The 23,825-nt window shown below is 45.4% G+C and overlaps 1 protein-coding gene across 1 annotated transcript in view; it reads right to left on the bottom strand.

Moving 5' to 3' along the window:
- Window positions 1-7,832: 7,832 nt before the first annotated feature.
- The window catches only part of MBOAT7 (membrane bound O-acyltransferase domain containing 7), a 35,551-nt gene continuing 19,558 nt past the window's right edge, over window positions 7,833-23,825 (bottom strand). The window contains exons 5-8 of the mRNA XM_069742197.1: window positions 15,380-15,536; window positions 14,916-15,276; window positions 14,652-14,834; window positions 7,833-11,239 (exon numbers count right to left, since the gene is read on the bottom strand). Coding sequence (XP_069598298.1) covers window positions 10,861-11,239; window positions 14,652-14,834; window positions 14,916-15,276; window positions 15,380-15,536 — 1,080 coding nt within the window. The 3' untranslated portion in view covers window positions 7,833-10,860. The remainder of the gene's footprint in view (window positions 11,240-14,651; window positions 14,835-14,915; window positions 15,277-15,379; window positions 15,537-23,825) is intronic.

The following is a 23,825-nucleotide window of genomic DNA, read 5'->3' as shown; positions in this document are numbered from 1 at the left end:
GCCTAATAATTCTGCACACAGTGTAGACCCCAGCTTTTCTCCCAGTCCATTTGCATTTTGCTGCACAGATATCGTAATGTCTTCATTTGGAGTGCAGATGATGGCAATGGTGGGTCAGCTCAGCACCAGTGTCTCACTAAGAGCTCCTTTTGGTCAGAATTTACTCAGGTTTTCACTAATATGAAATACCGTATATACTCAAGTATAAGCCGAGACCCCTAATTTCGCCACAAAAAACTGGGAAAACTTAATGACTCAAGTATAAGCCTAGGGTGGAAAATGCAGCAGCTATCGGTAAATGTCAAAAATAAAAATAGATACCAATGAAAGTAAAATTAATTGAGACATCAGTAGGTTAAATGTTTTTGAATATCCATATTGAATCAGGAGCCCCATATAATGCTCCATACAGTTCATGATGGGCCCCATATAATGCTCCATACAAAATACGCCCCATATAATGCTCCATACAGTTTATGATGGGCCCCATAAGATGCTCCATATTAAAATATGCCCCATATAATGCTGCACAAATGTTGATTATGGCCCCATAAGATGCACCATAGGGACATTTGCCCCATATAATGCTGCACAAATGCTGATTATGGCCCCATAAGATGCTCCATACAGACATTTACTCCATATAATGCTGTACAAATGCTGATTATGGCCCCATAAGATGCTCCATAGAGATATTTATCCCATATAATGCTGCACATGGCCCCATAAGATGCACCATAGAGATATTTGCCCCATATGCTGTTGCTGCGATAAAAAAAAAAAAAAAAAAAAAATCACACTCACCTCTTGTCGCTCAGGCCCCCAGCACTTTCTATATTCACCTGTCCCACGTTCCACCGCCAAGCGCCGCTGTTTCTTCCCCATCCTCTGCACTGACTGTTCAGGCAGAGGGCGGCGCGCACACTAGTCGCGTCATCGCGCGCTCTGACCTGAGCGTCACTGCAGAGGACGCGGAAGTCGGAGCACCGCCGACGGTGGAATGTGGGACAGGTGAATATGCCCCCGTTACACTCACCTGCTCCTGGTGCGGTCCCTGCTTCTCCGGGCGCTGGCAGCTTCCTGTTTTGAGCGGTCACATGGTACCGCTCATTACAGTAATGAATATGCGGTTCCACCCCTATGTGGGGTGGGGCCGCATATTCATTACTGTAATGAGCGGTACTAATACATGAAGAAGCTGACGGCGCCCGGAGAAGCAGGGACCTGCAGGGACCGCACCAGGAGCAGGTGAGTATTGTTAGGTGCCGCTCCGCCTCCCCTGCCGACCCCAGGGAATGACTCGAGTATAAGCCGAGGGGGGCAATTTCAGCCTAAAAAAATGGGCTGAAATTCTCGGCTTCTGCTCGAGTATATACAGTAAAAGTTTTTATTCTTCACCATCTCCTGCCAGTCAGTGAAAAACGGATATCTGAGTACTGTCCGCTTTTTTTTTTTTTTTTACAGGACCATAAACTTTCAATGCCGAGTTGCATCCGACACTGATCAATACACAGGCCTGCAAAAAAATATTTTTTGTAATCATCACAGGTGGCTTTGTTCTTTTCTGAATAATTTTTTTGTCCCGATTTAAAAAATGTATATAGTTTTTCTGTAGCACATATTTTCCATGGAGCATTATTATTATTATTATTATGTATAGGAAATATACTGGCTACATTAAACCAGTAATCTACATATCAGAAAAAAAATGCTTCACCTTATAAAAGTTTTTATTGAACCAAAATAATCTCACATGCAAAATATAAGCAAAAATTAGAAGTGCTTGACATTAGACTGTCGTTGATACGATTTTTCTGTGTTGTCCCTATATAACATCAAACAGTAATCTGCCATCATTGAGTAATTCCAAAAACCCTAGTAGTGGTGTTCCATTACTTTAATGTCCTGGTGAAACCGCTCGCCTTGTTCATCGCTTACATCCCCCAAATTTTGAGGGAATAAATCTAAATGTTAATGCAAAAAGTGCATTTTCAGAGACATGCGACATCCAAGACACTGGTATGCATTTACCAGTTCCTGGACACCTTCGACATATTCTGGAAATATTTTAAGAAGTTTTCACAGATTCTCTTCAAGCTTTTCCAAGATCTCAATTCCTTTTTCCAAGATCTCAATTCCTTATCATTTAGAGTTCCTTCAGACACATCATCTCTCTTAAGCTCTCTGATCTGAGGACCAACAAATACCCCTCCCTTCAGTTTTGCTGGTGAAATGCTGGAGAATTTCTGTGAAAAGTACTTGTGAACCCTTGTGAATTTGTCTTTGCCATGGCTTTCACAAAGTTTTTAAAATCAATCCCAACTTTATTCCCAACTTTATTAATAGTGGAGGAAGAAAGATTTTTGTTGGAGCAACTAAAGGATTATGCTGAATATTGTCTGTACCTGAAGCATAGATGTTTCTCTGTCCCCAATCACGATGATCATAATGCTCTACTGTATTTCTACAGTCCCATAAACAAAAGAAGCAACAATATTTTGTGAAACCTCTTTGCATTCCCATTAGCACAACAATCACTTTCGAATCTCCACAGATATTCCATTGATGATGCTTATATTGTATAGCATCAAAAACTGACAGGTTTTCATAACTTTCATTTAGATGACATGAGTGAGCAATAGGGATTGATGGTTTCATATTTCCATTGTGAAACAACACTGCTTTCAAACTTCTCTGGGATGAGAAACAATTGCCAATCTGCAACAAAATACTCTTGATTCAGTTCTTCAAAGAAGCCATTCACATTTTTACAGTAACATTTTAATGTAACGTTTTTTTGTACGTCGCATCCGCCATTTCTGACCGCGCATGCGTGGCCGTAACTCCGCCCCCTCCTCCCCAGGACATAGATTGGGCAGCGGATGCGTTGAAAAACTTCATCCGCTGCTCACGTTGTGCACAATTTTCACAACGTGCGTCGGTATGTCGGGCCGATGCATTGCGACGGCCCCGTACCGACGTAAGTGTGAAGGAAGCCTAACCCTAAATTTAGCGCCAACCCTAACTCTAAATTTAGCCCCAACCCTAAGCCTAACCCTACCCCTAACCCCAACCCTACACCTAACCCTACCCCTAATTTTAGCCCCAACTGCTCTTCTCCTGCCGGCCGGCAGATGGAGACAGATGGCGGGCGCACTGCGCATGCGCCCGCCATTTTCTTTTGCCGGCGGCCAGGAGGAGCAGCAGGAGGACCCAGGGACACAGGCGAGTATGCTAGGGTCCCCGAATCCCCCTATTTCTCTGTCCTCTGATGTGCGATCACATCAGAGGACAGAGAATTACACTTTGACTTTTTTTTTTTTTTTTGCGGTCGCCGGTAAACAGTTAATTACCGGCGATCGCAAAACAGGGGTCGCTAAAACCCCGATCATGCTCTTTGGGGTCTCGGCTACCCCCGGCAGCCGAGACCCCAAAGATCCTCGCAGGGCCGGCCGGCGGGCGCACTGCGCATGCGCCCGCCATTTTGAAGATGGCGGCGCCCACCGGGAGACACGAGGAGCACCGGGGGAGATAGGTGAGTATCGGGGGGCTATCTGGGACCCCTTTTCTCTGTCCTCCGATGTGCGATCACATCGGAGGACAGAGAAATTAAAAAGAGATCGCGTTTTTTTTTTTTTTTCGATCGCCGGTAAACGGTTAATTACCGGCGATCGCAAATGCGGGGTGGGTTAAAAAAAACCCCGAATCATGTTCTCTGGGGTCTCGGCTACCCCCGGCAGCCGAGACCCCAGAGAAAATCCGACTCTGGGGGGCGCCATTTACTTTTTCCACAGCGCCGTTAACTAACGGCGCTGTGGTTTAAGTACCCTTAGCGGCCACCGTTAAAAGGTGTATCGGCGGTCGCTAAGGGGTTAAAGAAAAGTCCTTCAGTTTGACAAAACAAAAGTAGCAGTCATCACTATGATTTTTGGGTTCTCTCCAAATCATGGGACCAGCAAATGGGATAGCCACTTTCCTCATATTAAACCAGTTATGAAGACCATTTGGACAACTTGAGCATATCACGAGGGGCCCATCGTTTGTCTTGATCACCAAGTGGACATAAAGTACATCTGGTACATCTTGTTAATATCATGAGTGATTCAACGTACTTGGCCTTTTGGTGTAAAAGAACCACATTCTAAACAGCAAGAGCACAAGAAGAGGATTCAGAGATCCTTCAAAAATTAGAAAAAACAGCAAAACGAGGCAGACATGCTTACCTGCCTAAGCCTCTAAACAAATGCACTATCAGGATGCAGTGGACCCATGTGGTTAAGATGGAGACTACACAGGTGCAGCATAAGCGATGAGGCAGCCACTCTCAACCTACCAAACTAATGGAGGGGGTGGCTGCTTGGCACATTGCTGCACATAAAAGACTTGTATGTGGCGCTGTTCACACAATGGAGATGCACAGCATCCAGGCAGGCCTGGTAGTGACACCCTTCTATTAGATCAGGTGGGCCTGCCCAGCGCTATCCAAATGCACCCCACGTGAACAGACACCACAGTTTACAAGACAAAAATGGGCCCAACTGCACCCCGAAAAAAAGTGCAAAAAACACACAAAAAAATATATAAATTTTTTTTTGTGAGGTATTAGTTTATACTTTGGCCAAAATACGCAAGCTCGTAACCCGCGTCAAGGGTCCCCACGCTTACGATCCTAATTCTAAACAGCAAAAGCACAAGAAGAGGATTCAGAGATCCTCCAAAAATTAGAAAAAACAGCAAAACGAGGCAGACATGCTTACCTGCCTAGGCCTCTAAACAAATGCACTATCAGGATGCAGTGGACCCATGTGGTTAAGATGGAGACTACACAGGTGCAGCATAACCGATGAGGCAGCCACTCTCAACCTACCAAACTAATGGTCTTTTATGTGCAGCAATGTGCCAAGCAGCCACCCCCTCCATTAGTTTGGCAGGTCGAGAGTGGCTGCCTCATCGGTTATGCTGCACCTGTGTAGTCTCCATCTTAACCACATGGGTCCACTGCATCCTGATAGTGCATTTGTTTAGAGGCCTAGGCAGGTAAGCGTGTAAAAGAACCACACACAGCAGAATCTGTTCGGATGACTGATACACTGTCGGGCAGTCAACTCCTTTAAAGCAGATCAAACAGTAGTGCAAGTTCCGTTCAATGGTGGTGACTAACAAAAAAAAAAAACAAATGCGATGAGCCGACCTACCGACTATAGATATTTCACCAGAGATGACAGAGGCAGCTTGTATTTAGACCTGATTTTACTGGAGGTGATCTGGTAGATAACTACATACAGTTGTGAGGTAAACGGATCAGCCTATTCCTTACAGATGACCATTGGCAGACAGGCAGTTTCTCAGTGTGGTATTGGCTGCTTTCATGTTATCTCTGTGGAGACCCTCACTCAGTTACACCTCAGTGGCTGAGCTGTTTTCTTCCCTTGAAGCGACTTGCCCTCCCAGAAATGCAGTGAAAATCCTCCCACAATGGCGGCTGTCCGCTGCCTTCCCTTCTATCTCCCTGTGGCAGGACTCAGATCCCTGTAGAGGCCGGTCTCCTGTCAGACAAATGCAGTGAAATTCCTCTCACAATGGCGGCTGTCCGCTGCCTTCCCTTCTATCTCCCTGTGGCAGGACTCAGATCCCTGTAGAGGCCGGTCTCCTGTCAGACAAATGCAGTGAAATTCCTCTCACAATGGCGGCTGTCCGCTGCCTTCCCTTCTATCTCCCTGTGGCAGGGCTCAGATCCCTGTAGAGGCCGGTCTCCTGTCAGACAAATGCAGTGAAATTCCTCTCACAATGGTGGCTGTCCGCTGCCTTCCCTTCTATCTCCCTGTGGCAGGGCTCAGATCCCTGTAGAGGCCGGTTTCCTGTCAGACAAATGCAGTGAAATTCCTCTCACAATGGTGGCTCTCCGCTGCCTTCCCTTCTATCTCCCTGTGGCAGTGCTCAGATCCCTGTAGAGGCCGGTCTCCTGTCAGAGTCTCACATACCAGTCCTTGCTGCAATCACCATCCTTTTCTGACTGACTCAAATCTTACCGCCTCATACGTTAGCGCCTCCCCATAACATGTGACTTTCCGAGAAGCAGTCACTGGTTGAGTGCACTGTCAATACTCCTTCCCATAAAACTCACTAAAACCTTTAGGGTATGTTCACACGTTCAGGATTTCCATCCTTTTTTTTTCAGGACAGTTTTTTTAAAAAACTGCAGCTCTTGGCAGAAAACGCAGGTCCTTTTTTTGGTCCTTTTTTTGTCCTTTTTTGATGCGTTTTTTTATCCTTTTTTTATGCAGTTTTCTATGCAGAGACTGTGTGTTTCCTAGGAAGCTTTTTAGGGCTAAAATGGCTGAAAATACCCTAACCCTACCCCTATTCTAACCTTAGTGAAAAAAAAAAAAAAAAATTCTTAATTTTTTTATTGTCCCTACCAATGGGGGTGACAAAGTGGGGGGGGTGTCATTTACTATTTTTTTATTTTGATCACTGAGATAGGTTATATCTCAGTGATCAAAATGCACTTTGGAGCGAATCTGCCGGCCGGCAGATTCGGCGGGCGCACTGCGCATGCGCCCGCCATTTTGCAAGATGGCGGCGCCCAGGGAGAAGACAGCCGGACGGACACCGGGTAAGTATAAGGGGGGGAGATTAGGGCACGGGGGGGGGGGCATCGGAGCACTGGGGGGGGGGGCATCGGAGCACGGGGGGGCGGGATCGGAGCACGGGGGGGCAGCCACACTCCGCCCACGCACTTCCGCCCGCTCCCCCGCACTTCCTGCTGCAGCGGTTCTGCACATCAAATCGCAGTAAAACCCGCAGATATATTTTTGATCTGCGGGTTTTACTGCGATTTTGACCTCACAATGGAGGTCTATGGGTGCAGAACCGCTGCGGTTCAGGAAAAAGAAGTGACATGCTCCTTTTTTGCCGCAGCTATTCTGCGCGGCTTTTTAAACGAAATTACGGATCATGTGCACAGCAGTGACTGTTTTCCATAGGGTTACATTGTTATGTACCCTGCATGGAAAACAGCTGCGGAACCGCAGCGGCAAAACCGCTGCGGTTCCGCAGTAAAAAACGCACTGTGTGAACATGGCCTTACTGTTGTTGTCCTTGTAAGAAAATTCACAATTAAGACAAGAAATGGGAATAACATAGTAAAAACCACACACATAGAAAATGCAGAAATAACGTAATAAAAATACGTCTATCTCAGAAACTTAATGTGAGAGCAAAACTAAGCATATTTTGGAATCCGAACGCCATAAAACAGACATACTACCTTTGCTGATGATTTTTTTTGTGTTGAACAGTGATATTGAACATGTCTCGACGATTTTGCACGGATCATTCCACATTCTTTTTTAATACAGGGATGAAGACAAGTCCCCTAATAAAGTGATTTGCAAACTTTCATTATTTTGTCCTGCATGGAAGGTTATTAAAAAAAATTGAGTTCACCCCCTTTTTTTGTGTGTGTTCTAAAATCTTTTGTTATTTTAGGCTTAGTATGGAACTTGGACTTCTAACCTCCCACCATAGCAGATTGGTTGACAGATGAAGCCTCTCCTTCTGTCTTACCAACTAGAAGCTGCGTTCAGCATTGACCATGTCATGTAGGAGTAGACGGCTTGGATCGGAGTCATCTCTGATCCTGGTCATTACAGCAGCTGTATAATACAAGGGCACCTGCAAGAGATGGTATGGTGTCTATGTCATCACTGCACCTGATAAGATCTATGGGGGGGTGGACCAGACCTCACATTAACCCTTATCTTGACCAATTCTAGCAATTACTCCCAATAAAAGGGGAATGCAAGGGCAAAGAAGAAAACAAAGCAATGTAAAATAGAAAGCATCTTTATTATAAGACAAGAGCCTCTCTGTGAATAATGTCCGATGGCAGAACGCAGGAGCCACCACTCAACCAGCAAGATAAAAGTGGAAATAGAGTTTTTCTCCAGCAAAAAACAAACAAAAACGAAACACAGACATACGATGGCACAAAGAGCTCAAACACTGCATGACCTGAAATACGGAAAGGAACAACCAAGAGGCAAATGGTGAAGAACAATACCAGTCATTGTGTCCAGGCCAAAGATAAAACACAGAATAGTGGAAACTCAGACTGCCTTATAATGTGTGGGCAAAAATGGCACAAAATAATATTTTCACCAAGGTTCTCCCAATTTTTCCCTTGCAATGGTCCCATTTTATAACCTGACCGCATCGTCTCCATCTGTATAATGAATTCCTTTATTTGATGAGATGTTGGCAATGTGGGTCCTTAAGGAAGATCTTGGAGATTGGCAGAATGATCTCCCGGGACAGTATCCCACCAGCTTGGCATCCTGTTTGTGCGGCAAAGCTCTCCAATACAATCAAAAAATTGGCAAATTTGCAGAAGCAAAATAGGAACACTATAGAAACTTTGTTTTTTTTTAAACTACCTAAGGTCGTTTTGTGTGCGGAAACAGTTTTTCAAACCATTATAGAATGTATAAATGGATAGTGCTTGTATCAGCAAACAACAATTTGCTGTAATATTTCCCACCGCTCTCCTACCATATAGTCTCTGTGCAGACATTGTGTTCTTTGCTGCATCTTTCAGTGCAAATTTGTCACAAAACCTGAAAGTTTTCCCCGACTCCAGCAAAGTGAATGAATTCCTGAAGTCTCATGCACACTTTGCTTATCTTTTTGCTTGCAGATTTAAATCTGGAAAATGTCAATTCTTTCAGTGTTTTTGCTCCAGATTTCATCAATTCTAATGAGTGGGGGAAAATCTGCACCAAAAACGCCAGCAATTAACACTTTTTCCCTGCCAAGTGATTCAGACATTTATGCACCAAATAAGTAACGTGTGCACAGACCGTTGTAGTTTACAGCTTGTTGCATTTGTGACGGGTCACTATTGCAGTCTGACAGCGACGGCTATAAATGTGCAGTGCGTGCAAGCTCTTCCCCAAGGAGCTTGTAAGCGCAGCATCGCTGCAGTTAGCTCCAGACCCCAGCCAGATTTGGTGGCCCCTGTTGCGGAAGGAAAGCAGCACTGGGAGTGCACAGTTCACACCTGTGAGATTATAGTTAAAGATTGAGGCACTTTTCCTGTGTGAAGTATATAAGGGATCATTTTTCAGCAGGGCTGGTTTATATGAAACTCGTAGAAGTTTTCTGGATAATTTTGTGTTCGCATGTCTGTCTGCACCCGGCCTAAATTAAATAACAAGGTTATTTAACTATATCTTTATAACTAGACAACCCCTTTAAAAGAGTTTTGCGGTATAAGAAAACTCATCTGTCAAATTTGCAGTTTGTTTTTAAAGAAACTGTGCTTTGCTCACCCTCCACAGGTCCAGTTCCGAGTCTCTGCCGCTGCTCTTACTGTCTGATACTGTTAAGTTTTGCGGCTCTGCCAGAGTTGACAGCACATGCCGCAGAGCTCACTGATTGGCTGCAGCGCTTTTCGGCATGGCATGACGATTCAGACAAGACCATACACAAAACTACCAAACTCTCAAAAGAACAAATCCTTCCAATGGGCACCATATATAATGGGCACTTTGCTTCTATACAGGTGACATAGGTTCCAGCAGCAACATCTAAGGAAGCAGCCAGTACAAGGGAAAGTCATTAGCCCAGCCGAGAGAAAAAAAAAAAAAAAGAAACACTGAGCTAAAAGGGGCCAAATGGTGCAAGACACAAATAAGCCTCAGTCACTGATCATTTGCCCATACATATGGTCAGCCTGCAGGAGGAATAGGTATACTCCACGAGTATTAAAAGATAATTGGAGCATTAATCAAAATACCGTCACCAGATCAAGAGGGGTCAGTTTCTGCTCTGGTTTGCCTTTTTTAGAGTGACCATATGGTTCCAGAGATATGGGCCTTTTTATTTGGTGCAAATTTTTACAAAGGGGCGTGACTTATAGTTATTATCAAGAGCAACCTTAAGACACGCCCCTGAGGATCATGTGAACCACGCCCCCATGTAAAGACTATTAAGTCGCTCTAAATAAAAAGGCCCGTATCTCTGGACCCATATGATCCGATTAAAAAAAAAAAAAAAGAAAATACATTTTCAAGAGGAGCAGCGGAAATAAGAACAAATACTGGACACTTGTCCTGGTGATATTTCCCTTTTAAAGCATTGGTTAGCTGGTTCCATCATACTGCTGGCAAGAGTATCAATGTATGCTGCAGCATTGGAGGCAGATGTGAACAGAGCCTTAAAAAGGGATCTCTAGTGCGGCTGGTACCTGTGTCATTACCCCACAGACACCCTATCAGACGCATGTGTTTTTCCAACCACAGTAACATTTTGCGATTGTTACTATTCATATCCCCCCATTCACTAGATGTAAAATAAATTATATATTTTTTTAAATTGAAAAAAATACCTAATGAAAAAAAAATATATATATTTTGCAACTGTACCTATAAGTGAAATGTGCGGCTAGAAGCCCACGGCGACTTATTTGGTATTTCCAGGAATTCTTGGTCCCACCAGTAGGGGGACCTAGATACAAATGGAAAATGATGCGTAAACGGCCAAAATCCTAAGACACAGACGCGCGTTTGATCATGACTTATATGGCAAAAATGTAAAAAAAAAAAAAAGAAAGCCCGTAAATCATAGAGGTGAAGTGTAATAACCGTTCAGTGGTCCTTCAATGAAGCATAAAGGTGGGGTGATGACGGCGACGTTCACCGAAGGACCACAACTCCCAGTACGTACAGTCAATAACCTCTTTCACAGTCCGGTAACAAGCGTAGGACTTGTTCATCCCGTTTAGCACAAGCACAGATATTATATGGCTTGCAAGAACATCCAGGCACAAGACACACCGGACAAGGGTCTGCCAATCAATTATTTCTCCTTTTCAATCTCTTCCTTTCCTCCTCTGCTGTCCCGGGGAGCCCGAGGAGCTGTCATGGCCAGCAGCTTGCCAAGGATGAGGAAGAAAAGAGCCACCACGTGGACAGCAAAATAAATGGAGCGCCAGTAGCGGACGGTGTCGGAGAAGGTGAGCAGGACGAAGCCCATGCACATGTAGTCGTAGGCTCTCATCTTAAGGAACCAGTGCATCCAGTCGAACACCAGCTTGCCAGAATCAGACAGGCGACGTCGCAGGCCGGCGTCCATGGAGGCCTCCGATGCCAGGCACAAGGGTATGGTCAGGAAACTCAGGTAATACCCAGGATGAATCCCGTGCCAGTAAGCGCTGATCAGCATGGTCCAGGCACTCCTGTGGGGGAATGATGGCAACATAACACATGCAAAGTACTTTTATACAATTACTACTTAGTTATATACAGCCTTATATTTTTAAGATACATTTTCACCAGACCTTTCCACCAAGGCCTCTCGGGGACGGACCAGTAAAGTTTTAAAACAAGTGTTTAACTGGAAATGCTGGGAGCTGTAGTCTCAACGGTTGGGTTTATGATCTAAAACACACACATGTCAAAACCAGGCCCGCAGGTTGAGTATTTAGCCCATGACATCGGGCAGACCACTGCCTGACATGACACTTTTAAATATACAACTCTGGCAAAAATTAAGAGACCACTGCAAAATGTTCAGTTTGTCTGATTTTTCTCTTTATAGGTATATTTTTGAGTAAAATGTAAATTGTTCTTTTATTCTATAAACTGCTGACAACATGTCTCCGAAGCTCCAACTAATACATTTTGTATTTATTTTCTGAAAATGAGAAATGGTAAAAAAACACGAAAAAAGGAATTGCTGACCTCAAATGCTGCAAAAAAGGTCATAATCATTTAGAAACAACAATACTAACGTTTTAACTCAAGAAGAGTTCAGAAATCAATATTTTGTGGAATAACCATGATTTTTAATCACAGCTTTCTTGCGTCCTGGCATGCTTTCCACCAGTCTTTCACACTGCTTTTGGGTGACCTTATGCCACTCCTGGTGCAAAAATGTAAGCAGTTCTTCTTTGTTTGATGGCTTGTGAATATCCATCTAACTCTTGATTACATTCCAGAGGTTTTCAATGGGGTTCAGGTCTGGAGATTGGGCTGTCCATGGCAGGGTTTTGATGTGGTGGTCCTTCATCCACACCTTGATTGACCTAGCTGTGTGGCATGGCGCATGGTCCTGCTGGAAAAACCAATCATCAACGTTGGGGAACATTGCCTGAGCAGAAGGAATCAACTGTTTTTCCAGGATAACCTTGTATGCGGCTTTTCATACATCCTTTGCAAAGAACAACCTGCCCAATTCCAGCCTTGCTGAAGCATCCCCAGATCAACACCTTGTCATCTAATGGTTAGACGGAGACCTGTAGAGGCTTATAAGCCACAGTGTCTTGCTCCCACTGTGAAATTTGGCAAAGGATCGGTGATGATCTGGGGATGCTTCACCAAGGCTGGAATTGGGCAGGTCGTTCTTTGCGAAGGACATATGAATCAAGCCGCATACAAGGTTTCCTGGAAAAACAGTTGATTCCTTCCGCTCAGGCAATGTTCCCCAACGCTGATGACTGGTTTTCCAGCAGGACAATGCACCATGACACACAGCTAGGTCAATCAAGGTGTGGATGAAGGACCACCACATCAAATTCCTATCATGGCCAGCCCAATCTCCAGATCTGAACCTCAATGAAAACCTCTGGAATGTAATCAAGTTGAAGATGGCCAGTCACAAGCCATCAAATAAAGAAGAACTGCTTAAATATTTGTATCAGGAGTGACAAAAGGTCACCCAAAAGCAGTGTGAAAACCTTGAGGAAAGCATGCCAAGACTCATGAAAGCTGTGATTAAAAATCATGGTTAGTCCACAAAATATTGATTTCTGAACTCTTCCTGAGTTAAAAACATTAGTATTGTTGTTTCTAAATGATTATGAACTTTTTTTTTGCATTATTTGAGGTCTGCAAGCAATGCATTTATTTTTGTTATTTTGACCATTTCTCATTTTCAGAAAATAAATACAAAATGTATTGCTTGGAACTTCGGAGACATGTTGTCAGCAGTTTATAGAATAAAAGAACAATTTACATTTTACTCAAAAATATACCTATAAAGAGAAAAATCAGACAAACTGAAAATGTTGCAGTGGTCTCTTAATTTTTGCCAGAGCTGTAAATCGGCAGCATGGATGACTATACAGTTGAAAGCAATGAAGAAAAAGGGAATGTCAGCTGATGCTCCCTGCGCCATCATTCTTCCTCTGCGACTGACATCTCAGCAAAGTAGGTGCAATGACGTCACTATAATGTACCTGCTGTGTTGAGTAGTGCAGAGCTGCAGAAGACAAGCTGAGGAGACCGGAGCAGCGGGGGAACAAGGAGAGGCGATAATTTCTTTTGTTCTTAATGAGGGACCTATTATGCTGCACTGAAGGACTATGCGCGAGCCCATTATACTGTGTGGAGGACTACGTGTGGCCCATTATACTCTGTGAAGGACTACGTGTGGCCCATTATACTGTGTGGAGGACTACGTGTGGCCCATTATACTGTGTGGAGGACTAAGTGTGGCCCATTATACTCTGTGAAGGACTACGTGTGGCCCATTATACTGTGTGGAGGACTACGTGTGGCACATTATACTGTGTGGAGGACTACGTGTGGCCCATTATACTCTGTGAAGGACTAAGTGTGGCCCATTGTACTGTGTGGAGGACTACGTGTGGCCCATTATACTCTGTGAAGGACTAAGTGTGGCCCATTGTACTGTGTGGAGGACTACGTGTGGCCCATTATACTGTGTGGAGGACTAGGTGTGGCCCATTATACTGTGTGGAGGACTACATGTGGCACATTATACTGTGTGGAGGACTAGGTGTGGCCCATTATACAGTGTGGAGGACTACATGTGGCACATTATACTGTGTGGCGGCCACAATAGGTTCATCATACAGTGCATGTGAAGGGTTCTGTAGAGGAATAATTCACTGTTTTGAGGGCACTATTTGGTGTCATACTTTATTATCTGTATTATTCACGGCTTTTATCCTTTGTTATAACATATTTAAGTTAGGCCATCAGCTTTTATCACATTATTCCAGTATTCCCCATTTTGGCCTTCTGTGTATTGGGAGTCTGACGCTCCTGACCTAAGGACTGGTTGTGGCTTAAAGTGTCTCACCTTCTGCATAGACATGTTTGTGGTGTGTCCTTTTCCTACAAAACCAGGTTGGCGAAATCCAAGGGGGAAAGCCTTTGTGCTACCGGCTGACCACTGTACCTACTAGACTCAGCTGAGCGTTCATATAAATATATAAGTGGACAGTTGTTAAAAACTTTTTCCTGACTATTCTTTAGAAGTTTTTGAAAACAACCAATATCAGAACTATAGGAGTACAGAGCAGCTCTTCTAGGGCTGTTAATCCAAACCTAACTCCATTATTCTTGCTTATGTTCACACTGTCTTTTTGAGCATTTTTTTTTTTTAAGGAACAAAGAAAGGTATTTAAAGGGGTTGTCCAGGCCTTTAACACTGATGGCTTATCTCTAGGATATCTGATCACCTCCACCGATCAGGAGGAGGCCATCAGTGTTAAAGTTCAGAAACCCCTTTAAGTCAGTAAATCAGCAAACTAACCCAGACTCCATGCCCTAAACTGATGGTTCCAGTGATTGCTTCTTTGCCAAAGTTGAGAGCAGTACAATCGGGTGCGATGAACTTACCCAAAAACAAAGGACCTGACAGGAGCATTCTTATATATGTACTGCGCCAGCCACCATTGCACGCTCATATTCCAGCAGCGCATCCCGTCTTTCACCTTCACGCAGAAATCCGCTCCGTAGCAGTCAATGTTCTTGATGGTCTCATAGTCGTACTCTGTGTTCAGCTTGGACCCTTCGGCGTCTCTACAATGAAAACACATTGAATGTTCACTGCCCTGTAATCAGTAGTAGATGGCATCCCTATAGAAGTAATGGGAGGCATACCTCTCTAGCAGTGCATATTCCACAGTGGGTCCACCGCCGGAGCGAGACTTGGCCGCAACAGGATAAGCACCGAAGGCGGCAGCGATACATCCGCACTCTGCAAATATCCAGGCCACGTAAAAACGCATCCGGAACACAAAGAAGATGGGGACCATGTAGAAGAGGCGATACAGGAAGGAGCATTCATAGAACTCATCATTCTTCACGTATTCCAGAGGGAAGTAGTAAGAGACTATCAGAAACAGGACACCGAATACAGGGGCCACCCTCAGCCGAGACAACATGGGCTTCCAGCTGGGAATTTCTTGAGAACCAATTTGGTGCAGCCAGTCATGGTAAGTCTTAAATCGGTAGAAGGGGCCTAGAGACAACGTAACACCAACGGTGAGGGCTTCTGTAGGACTTCTATGATTAGCAAGTTGCCGATTTTTCCAGGATTTGTGACATCTATAAACCACACTTACCAGTCATCAGCCCTATGTAGCAATAGCTGTACAGGAACACCTCCATCAGACTTGGGATCTTGGGAATCATATTAACAGATGACTGACTGGAAAATGATGCCACTTCTTGTTTCTTCACTCTGCTAAATTCTTGCACTTCATTTGCTAGGCTCACAAGCTGGAAGACAAAAACGAAAGCAAAAAGTTAGAATATTATAAATCCGTGACAAGTTGTATAAATCCAGGATGTGCGCGTCAGAGGATACGGTCTACTTTATACATTTCCTGGAGGAATAACAAAAGAATAGCAGGACACACATGAAATAAGATTCTCCAACATTCTTATAGAACAACTACAAGTATTTTCTGAAAAAGACATGAGAGACAGGTTCGCTGAAAGGTCAGAACATTTTCACATATGGAAGAGGCGGTACAGCTTGTTGTCTGCTTTTTATTACATCAAAATTACACTCACATCCCCCTGTTGTGAATTCTCTGGTCAAGCTCCCTCCTGTGGTCATGAGTGGTACTTCGGCTGGTTCTGTCTATGAGCTTCCTCTGGTGGATGTGAGTGGGGCTGCGGCTTCTGAGTTTCCTTCCTCAGGTGACGAGGTTAAGTCGTTAGGTGCTGCTCTATTTAACTCCACCTAGTTCTTTGCTCCTGGCCTCCAGTCAATGTTCCAGTATTGGTCTTGCTTTCTCCTGGATCGTTCTTGTGGCCTGTCTGCCCTGCATAAGCTAAGTTTTGCTTGTGTTACTTTTGTTTGCTATATTTTCTGTCCAGCTTGCTATATTGGTTTTTCTTGCTTGCTGGAAGCTCTGAGACGCAGAGGGAGCACCTCCGTACCGTTAGTCGGTGCGGAGGGTCTTTTTTGCCCCTCTGCGTGGTTGTTTGTAGGTTTTTATGCTGACCGCAAAGCTATCTTTCCTATCCTTGGTCTATTCAGTAAGTCGGGCCTCACTTTGCTAAAATCTATTTCATCTCTGTGTTTGTATTTTCATCTTAACTCACAGTCATTATATGTGGGGGGCTGCCTTTTCCTTTGGGGAATTTCTCTGAGGCAAGGTAGGCTTATTGTTCTATCTTCAGGGCTAGCTAGTTTCTCAGGCTGTGCCGAGTTGCATAGGGAGCGTTAGGCGCAAAACACGGCTACCTCTAGTGTGGTATGATAGGATTAGGGATTGCGGTCAGCAGAGTTCCCACGTCTCAGAGCTCGTCCTATGTTAGTAACTATCAGGTCACTTTGTGTGCTCTTAACCACTAGGTCCATTGTGGTTCTGAATCACCTGTTCATAACAGTACTGGAGGCCCAAAGTACTAATGCTTCTCAATAGAGGGAAAAGAGAAGTTCTGAGACCATTTTTTTTTCTCTGTACTGTGTTTTGTCTTTTTCCCCTAGACAGTTGGGTGATTCAGGACACAGGTGTAGTGATGGACATTAAAGATCTGTCTTCTTGTGTGGATCATCTCACTGCAAGAGTACAAAATATACAAGACTTTGTGGTTCAGAATTCTATGTTAGAGCCAAGAATTCCTATTCCTGATTTGTTTTCTGGAGATAGAGCCAAGTTTCTGAGTTTTAAGAATAATTGTAAACTGTTTCTGGCTTTGAAACCCCGCTCCTCTGGTGACCCAGTTCAACAAGTTAAGATCATTATTTCTTTATTACGTGGCGACCCTCAAGACTGGGCATTTTCCCTTGCACCAGGAGATCCTGCATTATGTAATATTGATGCGTTTTTTCTGGCGCTCGGATTGTTGTATGATGAACCTAATTCAGTGGATCAGGCAGAGAAAAATTTGCTGGCTCTGTCTCAGGGTCAGGATGAGGTAGAGATATATTGTCAGAAGTTTAGGAAGTGGTCTGTGCTCACTCAATGGAATGAATGTGCGCTGGCAGCAATTTTCAGAAAAGGTCTCTCTGAAGCCCTTAAGGATGTCATGGTGGGATTTCCTATGCCTGCTGGTCTGAATGAGTCTATGTCTTTGGCCATTCAGATCGGTCGACGCTTGCGTGAGCGTAAAACTGTGCACCATTTGGCGGTATTATCTGAGCATGGACCTGAGCCTATGCAGTGCGATAGGACTTTGACCAGAGCTGAACGGCAAGAACACAGATGTCAGAATGGGCTGTGTTTTTACTGTGGTGATTCCACTCATGCTATCTCCGATTGTCCTAAGCGCACTAAGCGGTTCGCTAGGTCTGCCACCATTGGTACGGTACAGTCGAAATTTCTTTTGTCCGTTACTTTGATCTGCTCTTTGTCATCCTATTCTGTCATGGCATTTGTGGATTCAGGCGCTGCCCTGAATTTGATGGACTTGGAGTATGCTAGGCGATGTGGGTTTTTCTTGGAGCCCTTGCAGTATCCTATTCCATTGAGAGGAATTGATGCTACGCCTTTGGCCAAGAATAAGCCTCAGTACTGGACCCAGCTGACCATGTGCATGGCTCCTGCGCATCAGGAGGATATTCGCTTTTTGGTGTTGCCTAATCGGCATGATGTGGTCGTGTAGGGGTTGCCATGGCTACAAGTCCATAACCCAGTATTGGATTGGAAATCAATGTCTGTGTCCAGCTGGGGTTGTCAGGGGGTACATGGTGATGTTCCTTTTCTGTCTATTTCATCATCCACCCCTTCTGAGGTCCCAGAGTTCTTGTCGGATTTCCGGGATGTATTTGATGAGCCCAAGTCCAGTGCCCTACCTCCGCATAGGGATTGTGATTGTGCTATCGATTTGATTCCTGGTAGTAAATTTCCTAAAGGTCGACTGTTTAATTTATCTGTGCCTGAACACGCCGCTATGCGGAGTTACGTAAAGGAATCCTTGGAGAAGGGTCATATTCGCCCGTCGTCGTCGCCATTGGGAGCAGGGTTCTTTTTTGTGGCCAAGAAGGATGGTTCGCTGAGACCTTGTATTGATTACCGCCTTCTAAATAAAATCACGGTCAAATTTCAGTACCCCTTGCCGCTGCTGTCTGATTTGTTTGCTCGGATTAAAGGGGCTAGTTGGTTCACCAAGATAGATCTTCGTGGTGCGTATAATCTTGTGCGTATTAAACAGGGCGATGAATGGAAAACAGCATTTAATACGCCCGAGGGCCATTTTGAGTACCTGGTTATGCCATTCGGGCTTTCTAATGCTCCATCAGTGTTTCAGTCCTTTATGCATGACATCTTCCGAGAGTACCTGGATAAATTCCTGATTGTGTATTTGGATGATATTTTGGTCTTCTCGGATGATTGGGAGTCTCACGTGAAGCAGGTCAGAATGGTGTTCCAGGTTCTGCGTGCGAATTCTTTGTTTGTGAAGGGGTCAAAGTGTCTCTTTGGTGTTCAGAAGGTTTCATTTTTGGGGTTCATTTTTTCCCCTTCTACTATCGAGATGGACCCTGTTAAAGTTCAGGCCATTTATGATTGGACTCAGCCGACATCTCTGAAGAGTCTGCAAAAGTTCCTGGGCTTTGCTAATTTTTATCGTCGCTTCATCAATAATTTTTCTAGTATTGCTAAACCGTTGACTGAGTTAACCAAGAAGGGTGCTGATGTGGTCAATTGGTCTTCTGCTGCTGTGGAAGCTTTTCAAGAGTTGAAGCGTCGTTTTTCTTCTGCCCCTGTGTTGTGCCAACCAGATGTTTCGCTCCCGTTCCAGGTCGAGGTTGATGCTTCTGAGATTGGAGCAGGGGCTGTTTTGTCGCAAAGAAGTTCTGATGGCTCGGTGATGAAACCATGCGCCTTCTTTTCCAGGAAGTTTTCGCCTGCTGAGCGAAATTATGATGTTGGCAATCGAGAGTTGCTGGCCATGAAGTGGGCATTCGAGGAGTGGCGTCATTGGCTTGAAGGAGCTAAGCATCGCGTGGTGGTCTTGACTGATCACAAGAACTTGACTTATCTCGAGTCTGCCAAGCGGTTGAATCCTAGACAGGCTCGTTGGTCGCTGTTTTTCTCCCGTTTTGACTTTGTGGTTTCGTACCTTCCGGGCTCTAAAAATGTGAAGGCTGATGCCCTGTCTAGGAGTTTTGTGGCCGACTCTCCGGGTTTGTCTGAGCCGGCGGGTATTCTCAAAGAGGGGGTAATTTTGTCTGCCATCTCCCCTGATTTGCGGCGGGTGCTGCAAAAATTTCAGGCTAATAGACCTGACCGTTGTCCAGCGGAGAAACTGTTTGTCCCTGATAGATGGACGAGTAGAGTTATCTCTGAGGTTCATTGTTCGGTGTTGGCTGGTCATCCTGGAATCTTTGGTACCAGAGATTTGGTGGCTAGATCCTTTTGGTGGCCGTCTCTGTCGCGGGATGTGCGTTCGTTTGTGCAGTCCTGTGGGATTTGTGCTCGGGCTAAGCCCTGCTGTTCTCGTGCCAGTGGGTTGCTTTTGCCCTTGCCAGTCCCGAAGAGGCCCTGGACACATATCTCTATGGATTTTATTTCGGATCTCCCCGTCTCTCAAAAAATGTCGGTCATTTGGGTTGTTTGTGATCGCTTCTCTAAGATGGTCCATTTGGTACCCTTGTCTAAATTGCCTTCCTCCTCTGATTTGGTGCCATTGTTCTTCCAGCATGTGGTCCGTTTACATGGCATTCCGGAGAACATCGTTTCTGACAGAGGTTCCCAGTTTGTTTCGAGGTTTTGGCGAGCCTTTTGTGCTAGGATGGGCATTCATTTGTCTTTTTCCTCGGCTTTCCATCCTCAGACAAATGGCCAGACTGAACGAACCAATCAGACCTTGGAAACATATCTGAGATGTTTTGTTTCTGCTGATCAGGATGATTGGGTGTCCTTTTTGCCTTTGGCTGAGTTCGCCCTTAATAATCGGGCCAGCTCGGCTACTTTGGTTTCGCCGTTTTTCTGCAATTCTGGTTTCCATCCTCATTTCTCTTCAGGGCAGGTTGAGTCTTCCGACTGTCCTGGTGTGGATACTGTGGTGGATAGGTTGCAGCAGATTTGGACTCATGTGGTGGACAATTTGACATTGTCTCAGGAGAAGGCTCAACGTTTCGCTAACCGCAGGAGCTGTGTGGGTCCCCGACTTCGTGTTGGGGATTTGGTTTGGTTGTCATCTCGTTATATTCCTATGAAAGTTTCCTCCCCCAAGTTTAAGCCTCGTTTCATTGGTCCGTATAGGATTTCTGAGGTTCTTAATCCTGTGTCTTTTCGTTTGACCCTTCCAGCTACTTTTTCCATCCATAACGTATTCCATAGGTCATTGTTGCGGAGATACGTGGCACCTGTGGTTCCATCCGTTGATCCTCCTGCCCCGGTTTTGGTTGAGGGGGAGTTGGAGTATATAGTGGAGAAGATTTTGGATTCTCGTATTTCGAGACGGAAACTCCAGTACCTGGTTAAGTGGAAGGGTTATGGTCAGGAAGATAATTCCTGGGTCTTTGCCTCTGATGTTCATGCTGCCGATCTGGTTCGTGCCTTTCATTTGGCTCATCCTGGTCGGCCTGGAGGCTCTGGTGAGGGTTCGGTGACCTCTCCTCAAGGGGGGGTACTGTTGTGAATTCTGTGGTCAAGCTCCCTCCTGTGGTCATGATTGGTACTTCGGCTGGTTCTGTCTATGAGCTTCCTCTGGTGGATGTGAGTGGGGCTGCGGCTTCTGAGTTTCCTTCCTCAGGTGACGAGGTTAAGTCGTTAGGTGCTGCTCTATTTAACTCCACCTAGTTCTTTGTTCCTGGCCTCCAGTCAATGTTCCAGTATTGGTCTTGCTTTCTCCTGGATCGTTCTTGTGGCCTGTCTGCCCTGCATAAGCTAAGTTTTTCTTGTGTTACTTTTGTTTGCTATATTTTCTGTCCAGCTTGCTATATTGGTTTTTCTTGCTTGCTGGAAGCTCTGAGACGCAGAGGGAGCACCTCCGTACCGTTAGTCGGTGCGGAGGGTCTTTTTTGCCCCTCTGCGTGGTTGTTTGTAGGTTTTTGTGCAGACCGCAAAGCTATCTTTCCTATCCTCGGTCTATTCAGTAAGTCGGGCCTCACTTTGCTAAAATCTATTTCATCTCTGTGTTTGTATTTTCATCTTACCTCACAGTCATTATATGTGGGGGGCTGCCTTTTCCTTTGGGGAATTTCTCTGAGGCAAGGTAGGCTTATTGTTCTATCTTCAGGGCTAGCTAGTTTCTCAGGCTGTGCCGAGTTGCATAGGGAGCGTTAGGCGCAATCCACGGCTAACTCTAGTGTGGTATGATAGGATTAGGGATTGCGATCAGCAGAGTTCCCACGTCTCAGAGCTCGTCCTATGTTAGTAACCATCAGGTCACTTTGTGTGCTCTTAACCACTAGGTCCATTGTGGTTCTGAATCACCTGTTCATAACACCCCCCCACCCCCTTGGTGAGCTCATGTGGGGGCTGGTTGTGGGGATGTGCCAGGTTTTTTAAAATTTGATGAGATCCCCAGAATATCATTGCCGCTGGAGGTTCCAGGTGGTAGATATTTGTCGTCATATTTCTGATCGAGATTTTAGGGATAGCATGATAGCATCATCCATAAGACCGTTATTAAGTTGAAGGGGTTAGAATGGCCTTACAGTGATGCAAGTGAATGCTTTATGCTCATTCCATTGCCACAACATCAAACAGGGATTTTTGTGCACTCACCGTAAAATCCTTTTCTCCAAGCCAATCATTGGGGGACACAAGACCATGGGTGTTATGCTGCTGCCACGAGGAGGACAATAAGTAATATAGAAAGAATATCTCCTCCCCTGCAGTATACACCCTCCTACTGGCTCCAAGTGAACCAGTTCCGTAACAAAGCAGTAGGAGCTTAACATTTAACCAGGATGAACTATGTCAAAACCAAGCCAACACAGAAAACCAAAGCCGTTAGGCTAACAGGGTGGGTGCTGTGTCCCCCAATGATTGGCTCGGAGAAAAGGATTTTATGGTGAGTACACAAAAATCCCTGTTTCTCCTACGCCTCATTGGGGGACAATGGATCATGGGACGTCCTAAAGCAGTCCCTGGGTGGGGAACAATCAACTGTAATTGCTCCTTGTACCCACAGGTTACAGATGTGGCACTGCCACCTGCAAAATTCATCTGCCGACGGTCGCATCTGCCGAGGCCTGAGAATGAATATGGTAATGTTTTGTAAACGTATGCAGACTGGACCAGGTCGCAGCTCTGCAAACTTGTGCTGCTGAAGCTTGGTGCCGGATGGCCCAAGACGCACCCACTGACCGAGTGGAATGAGCCTTAATCCCTGCTGGCCCAGAATGACCTCTGACTCTGTAGGACTCCTGAATAGCTGAACAAATCCATTTTGCTATTGTCGCCTTGGAAGCGGGAAATCCCTTCCTTGGCCCTTCCGAGAACACAAACAGGGCATCCGACCTGCGGAAGGACGCCATCCGCGAGACGTATCTCTTGAGAGCTCTCACTAAATCCAGTGTGTGGAGGGCCTTCTCGATGCGATGTACTGGTGCCGGACAGAGAACGGTAAGACAATCTCCTGATTGAGATGAAAGGATGAGACAACTTTTGGCAAAAAGGACGGGGATGTTCTCAAAACCACCTCATCTGGATGAAAACTCAGGAACGGAACTTGACAAGACAGATCCGCAAGCTCTGAAACTCATCTAATGGACGTAACTGCAGCCAGGAAGGCAACCTTCCATGAAAGGACAGGGAAACCTCCTGTTGAGGTTCGAAAGGAGCTTCTTGCAAGACTTCGAGGACCAGATTAATGTCCCATGGTTCCAACGGCATCTTATAGGGCGGCACCCTATGGGAGACTCCCTGAATGAACGTCTTCACTTGTAATCTGTTGGCAATCCTGCGTTTGAACAAAACGGACAGGGCTGAAATCTTCCCTTTGAGAGAACTATGGGCGAGACCTAAGTCCAAACCCGTTTGTAAAAATTTGAGGATGGAAGGAATGGAAAATTCAAGAGGAGAATGTCCCCGGTCATTGCACCAGGAAAAGAAGGTTTTCCAAGTGCGATGATAAATGCGCAGAGACGTAGGCTTTCTAGCGCTGATCATGGCAGAGATGACTTCCGGAGAGAAACCTGCCTGGGTTAGAACCCAGGACTCAACGGCCATGCCATCAAACACAGGGCCTCGGAGTTCTGGTGGTAAATGGGGCCCTGTGATAGCAGGTCTGTGCGATTCAGTATTCGCCAGGGAACATCGGCGACTAGTTGAACTAGTTCCGCGTACCACGCCCGGCACGGCCAATCTGGCGCAACCAGTATTACCGGTACTCCCTCCGCTCTGATCTTCTTGATGACTCTCGGCAGTAAGGGGAGCGGGGGAAATATGTACGGAAGCCGAAAATGATGCCACGGGAGTACCAGTGCTTCTGCCCCGATTGCTGCTGGATTGTGGGACCGAGCTATGAAGTTGCGAACCTTGGAATTTAGCTGTGAGGCCACCAGATCTACGTCCGGAGTTCCCCAACGACAGCAGATCTGGTGGAAGATTTCCGGATGGCGAGACCACTCCCCGGAGTCGAGGCCTTGCCGAATGA

Source organism: Ranitomeya imitator, chromosome 10, assembly GCF_032444005.1.
Source record: "Ranitomeya imitator isolate aRanImi1 chromosome 10, aRanImi1.pri, whole genome shotgun sequence".
Lineage (NCBI taxonomy): Eukaryota > Metazoa > Chordata > Amphibia > Anura > Dendrobatidae > Ranitomeya > Ranitomeya imitator.
This window is presented reverse-complemented; position numbering and strand designations above follow the sequence as displayed.